This window comes from Pristiophorus japonicus, chromosome 31 (genome assembly GCF_044704955.1).
Source record: "Pristiophorus japonicus isolate sPriJap1 chromosome 31, sPriJap1.hap1, whole genome shotgun sequence".
In the NCBI taxonomy this organism is placed as follows: Eukaryota; Metazoa; Chordata; class Chondrichthyes; family Pristiophoridae; genus Pristiophorus; species Pristiophorus japonicus.
Window position 1 is genome coordinate 10,189,024 of NC_092007.1, and position 6,000 is coordinate 10,195,023.

General features: G+C 56.4%; 1 protein-coding gene across 1 annotated transcript in view; it reads right to left on the reverse strand.

The window, feature by feature from the left end:
- Nucleotides 1–6,000, reverse strand: part of smg9 (SMG9 nonsense mediated mRNA decay factor) — a 46,933-nt gene that overhangs the window by 17,841 nt on the left and 23,092 nt on the right. Inside the window, exons 7-9 of the mRNA XM_070868898.1 lie at nt 5,590–5,701; nt 4,172–4,267; nt 3,513–3,598 (exon numbers count right to left, since the gene is read on the reverse strand). Coding sequence (XP_070724999.1) covers nt 3,513–3,598; nt 4,172–4,267; nt 5,590–5,701 — 294 coding nt within the window. The remainder of the gene's footprint in view (nt 1–3,512; nt 3,599–4,171; nt 4,268–5,589; nt 5,702–6,000) is intronic.

Below are 6,000 nucleotides of genomic sequence, written 5' to 3' on the forward strand. Positions count from 1 at the left end.
CTCAGCCTCCTCTGTTCCAAAGTAAACAACCCCAGCCTATCCAATCTTTCCTCATCGCTAAAATTCTCCAGTCCCGGCAACATCCTGGTCAATCTCCTCTGCATCCTCTCCAGTGCAACATCCTGGTAAATCTCCTCTGCACCCTCTCCAGTGCAATACCTAAGAAATAGGAGCAGGAGTCGGCCATTCGGCCCCTCGAGCCTGCTCCGCCATTTAATACGATCATGGCTGATCTGATCATGGACTCAGGTCCACTTCCCCGCCCGCTCCCCATAACCCTTCATTCCCTTATCGGTTAAAAAACTGTCTATCTCTGTCTTAAATTTATTCAATGAATATCAGGAAAGGATGAACAGTCTTCAAACGAGAAGGCTGAGGAGTGATCTGCTTGAGGTCTTTAAAATTAAGAAAGGTTTTGATAGAGTGAATACAGAGAGAATGTTTCATGTAGAACATGCAGGGGCTGCAAGCAGTTAGGAAGGCAAATGATCTGTTGGTCTTCATTGTGAGAGGGTTTGAGTACAGGAGCAAGGATGTATTACTCCAGTTATACAGGGCCTTGGTGAGACCACACCTGGAGTACTGTGTGCAGTTTTGGTCTCCTTACCTAAGGAAGGATATACTTGCCAGAGAGGGAGTGCAGCGAAGGTTCACCAGACTGATTCCCGGGATGGCAGGACTGTCGTATGAGGAGAGATTGGGTCGACTGGGCCTGTATTCACTGGAGTTTCGAAGGATGAGAGGGGATCTCATTGAAAGGTATAAAATTCTGACGGGGTTGGACAGACTGGATGTGGGGAGGATGTTTCCCCGGGGCTGGGAAGTCTACAACAAGGGGTCACACAGTCTCAGGATACGGGGGAGGAAATTTAGGCCCGAGATGAGGAGAAACGTTCTCACTCAGAGGCTGGTGAACCTGTGGAATTCTCTACCACAGAAGGCTGTGGAGGCCAAGGCACTGAATATATTTAAGAGGGAGAGAGATAGATTTCTAGACACAAAAGACATCAAGGAGTTTGGGGAAAAAGCAGGAATATGGTGTTGAGATAGAGGATCAGCCATGATCATATTGAATGGCGGTGCAGGCTCGAGGGGCCGAATGGCCTACTACTGCTCCTATGTTCTCTGTTTCTGTGTTCCCACTTGTGGGGAAGAGCATAACTAGAGGCCATCAATATAAGATAGTCACCGAGAAAGCCAATGGGTAATTCAGGAGCAACGTGAACAGAGCTCCCTATAAACTGTGCATCAGCCTATGGTAGTGTAATGCTAAAGTCACAGTGCGAGTGGGCCACACAGTCCCTTCAAAGAGCTTAGCTGGACACAAAAGATTCCATGGCCACTATTTCGAAGAAGAGATTGGCAGATAAACCTGTATAAAACACGGGTTCGGCCCTAACTGGGGCATTGTGTCCAATTCTGGGGCCCGCACACTTTAGGAAGGATGTGAAGGCCTTCGAGAGGGTACGGAGGGGGATTGACCAGAATGGTCCCGGGGATGTGGGACTTCAGTGACGGGGAGAGACTGGAGAAGCTGGGGTTGTTCTCCTTGGAGTAGAGAAGGTTGAGAGGAGATTCGATCAAGGGGTTCAGAATCACGAGGGGATGTGGACAGAGTGGATCGAGAGAAACTGTTCCCCATTGGTGGAAGGGTGGAGAACCAGAGGGACACAGATTGAAGGCGATTGGCAGAAAGGCGACACGAGGATAAACCTTTTTACGCAGCGAGTGGTTAGGATCGGGGACGCGCTGCCCGAGAGGGCGATGGAGGCAGACTCAATCGTGGCTTTCAAAAGGGGAGTTGAGTAAGTCCCTGAAGGAGAGAGATTTGCCGGGCTCCGGGGAAAGGGCGGGGGGAGTGGGACTGGCTGAGGTGCTCCTGCAGAGAGCGGGCAGGGGTTCGAGGGGCCGAATGGCCTCCCGTACTGTAACCCTTCGAGGATTCTCCCTGGCGTCCTGGGGCCCAATATTTTTCACTCAACCACCAACGCTGAATAATACAGATGATCTGGGTCATTATCACATTGCTGTGTGTGGGAGCTTGCTGTGCACGTTTCCCTCAATACAACAGTGACCGCACTCCTAAAGTATTTCATTGGCTGTGAAGTAGAAAGAAGGAACGAAGGACAGACTTGCATTTATATAGCGCCTTTCATGACCACCGGACGTCTCAAAGTGCCTCACAGCCAATGAAGTACTTTTGGAGTGTGCTCACTGTTGTATTGTGGGAAATGCGGCAGCCAATTTGCGCACAGCAAGCTCCCACACACAGCAATGTGATAATGCCCCGGATCATCTGTTTATTGTTATGTTGGTTGAGGGATAAATATTGGCCCCAGGACACCGGGGAGAACTCCCCCTGCTCTTCTTCCAAATAGTGGCCCTGGGATCTTTTACATCCACCTGAGAGGGCAGACGGGGCCTCGGTTTAATGTCTCATCTCAAAGACAGCATCTCCGACAGTGCGGCGCTCCCTCAGTACTGCCCCTCCGACAGCGCAGTACAGCGCTCCCTCAGTACTGCCCCTCCGACAGCGCAGTACAGCGCTCCCTCAGTACTGCCCCTCCGACAGTGCGGCGCTCCCTCAGTACTGCCCCTCCGACAGCGCAGTACAGCGCTCCCTCAGTACTGCCCCTCCGACAGTGCGGCGCTCCCTCAGTACTGCCCCTCCGACAGCGCAGTACAGCGCTCCCTCAGTACTGCCCCTCCGACAGCGCAGTACGGCGCTCCCTCAGTCCTGCCCCTGGGAGCGACAGCCGAGATTTCTGTGCTCGAGTCCCTGGAGTGGGACTTGAACCCACGACCTTCTGACTCAGAGGCGAGAGTGTTGCCCACTGAGCCACGGCTGACACTAATTATTAACGTAATTCTCGCTTAGGTCAGTCAATTCAGCACAGAACGAGGGACATAAACCAGAGACCCCTCTGGTCCGTTCAGCGCAAGAGTGAGGAGACCCAGTGAGCGCTGCAGCCATCCAAGCTTGGCTTTGTACCCGCACTTCAGTAGATGTGGGAAGCTCAGCTACTGAGAGTTGGCTACCGACTACAGCGTTCCTGATCGTCCCTGGGAAAAGGGATCACTCCTGCTGGCACTCCTCAGCCTTGTTAATGATTGCTCCCTGGGGGATAGTTTGAGTCTGGCTCAGAGAAGATTAACAGGCCTTGGCTTCAACATTTTAAAGAAAAAATAGACCGTATTGATTTAGTGCTTATCACCACCCCAGGATGTCCCAGAGAGCTTCACGACCGATCAAGTGCTTCGGGAGTGTAGTCACTGTTGTATTGTGGGAAACGCGGCAGCCAATTTGCACACAGCAAGCTCCCACACACAGCAATTTGATAATGCCCCTCCCACAGTGCGGCACTCCCTCAGTACTGCCCCTCGGACAGTGCGGCACTCCCTCAGTACTGCCCCTCCCACAGTGCGGCACTCCCTCAGTACGGCCCCTCCCACAGTGCGGCACTCCCTCAGTACGGCCCCTCCCACAGTGCGCTCCGGGGTCAGAGGCCTACCTGTACAGGTTGAGGTCGGTGAACCAGTCCTGGACCACGAGAACCGCGTGGCAGACCGTGAAGAGAAAAGCCGCCATCTGCAGGGACTGCGGGCACAGGAGACGCTTCAAGTTACACAGGCTGAACTCAGAGAATCAGGCCACGGACACGCGCACCGTGCAACAAATGGTGCATGAGGGAGGGGGCGAGGGGGAGAGAGAGAGAGAGCGGGCGAGGAGAGAGAGAGAGAGAGAGCGGGCGAGGGGGAGAGAGAGAGAGCGGGCGAGGGGGAGAGAGAGAGAGAGAGAGCGGGCGAGGGAGAGAGAGAGAGAGAGCGGGCGAGGGGGAGAGAGAGAGAGAGAGCGGGCGAGGGGGAGAGAGAGAGAGAGAGAGCGGGCGAGGGGGAGAGTGAGAGAGAGAGCGGGCGAGGGGGAGAGAGAGAGAGAGAGCGGGCGAGGGAGAGAGAGAGAGCGGGCGAGGGGGAGAGAGAGAGAGCGGGCGAGGGGGAGAGAGAGAGAGCGGGCGAGGGGGAGAGAGAGAGAGCGGGCGAGGGGGAGAGAGAGAGAGCGGGCGAGGGGGAGAGAGAGAGAGCGGGCGAGGGGGAGAGAGAGCGGGCGGGCGAGGGGGAGTACACCTGGGGCTGTCCCAAACACCACACGAAGCAATAAAGCAAGATTTACCTGCATCTCCACATAGGTGTGAGGGAGACTATATTCCGGAGGTAGCTTTCTGTCGTTGTTGATGAGGTGATCCAGTACGGCAGGGCTCAGAATGGGCTGCCGGAGGAAAAGACAGACTTGCATTTGTATAGCGCCTTTCAATACCACCGGGCGTCTCAAACCTGCTTTACAGCCAATTAAGTACCAATGATGATCCCACAAACAGCGATGTGATAATGACCCAGATCATCTTTTTAGTGACGTTGGTTGAGGGATAAATATTGGCCCCAGGACACCGGGGAGAACTCCCCCTGCTCTTCTTCCAAATAGTGGCCCCGGGATCTTTTACATCCACCCGAGACGGCAGACGGGGCCTCGGTTTAACGTCTCATCCGAAATACGGAATCTCCGACAGTGCGGGGCTCCCTCAGTACCGCCCCTCCGACAGTGCGGCACTCCCTCAGTACTGCCCCTCTGACAGTGCGGTGCTCCCTCAGTACTGCCCCTCCGACAGTGCGGCGCTCCCTCAGTACTGCCCCTCCGACAGTGCGGCGCTCCCTCAGTACTGCCCCTCCGACAGTGCGGCGCTTCCTCAGTACTGCCCCTCCGACAGTGCGGCGTTCCCTCAGTACTGCCCCTCCGACAGTGCGGCGCTCCCTCAGTACTGCCCCTCCGACAGTGCGGCGCTCCCTCAGTACTGCCCCTCTGACAGTGCGGTGCTCCCTCAGTACTGCCCCTCCGACAGTGCGGCGCTCCCTCAGTACTGCCCTCCGACAGTGCGGCGCTCCCTCAGTACTGCCCCTCCGACAGTGCGGCGCTCCCTCAGTACTGCCCCTCTGACAGTGCGGTGCTCCCTCAGTACTGCCCCTCCGACAGTGCGGCGCTCTCTCAGTACTGCCCCTCTGACAGTGTGGTGCTCCCTCAGTACTGCCCCTCTGACAGTGCGGTGCTCCCTCAGTACTGCCCCTCTGACAGTACGGCACTCCCTCAGTACTGCCCCTCCGAGAGCACACTAAGGCGCTCCCTCAGTACTGTCCCTCCGACAGCGCAGTACGGCGCTCCCTCAGTACTGCACTGGAGTATCATCCTCCGTTTTACGCGCTCGAGTCCCTGGAGTGGGACTTGAACCCACAACCTTCTGACCCAGAGACGTGGGTGCTGCCCACTGAGCCACAGCTGACAACTGAGGGGCTGAAGGGCGAACGATGCTAGGTTAGATCCTGTTTCCCCGTCCTCCTGTCTCAAACACGGCGGGGCGGAGCGAGAGGGCTCGGGAAGGCAGGACTAGGGCACGAGACGAGGTAAGGAGTCTCTATTTCCACACAGGGAAGTGCCAGAGCCATGTCCCGTGGTGCGCTTGCTTTCGGGACTGTTCCTCCGGATCTACAACCCATCGGGAGACTCGAACCGGCCCGAGGCCCGAGGCCCGAGGCCCTCACCTGGGTATCCAGGAACACGATGCGCTCCTGTGTGATGAAGAAATCGATGCCGTTGGTCTGATTGCCCCCTCGTTCCTTGATCTCCTGGGTCTGGGCTCGGAACACGTACGACCTTCAGAAACAAAATGCAACAACGTGCCGTCAAAAGATACCCGCAACAAAGTCTTTCCCTCAACTCTGAACTCCACAACACGACTGGAGCTAGCCCGACAAACGCTCGCTCGCGCCCGCCTCTCCCTCTCCCGCACGCACTCTCCCCCAGTCCCACACACACATCCAGCCCCCCACACACTCACTCTCTCCCCCAACACACGCACTCTCTCCCCCCCACACACACATCCAGCCCCTCACACACTCACTCTCTCCCCCCACACACGCACTCTCCCCCAGTCCCCCACACACTCACTCTCT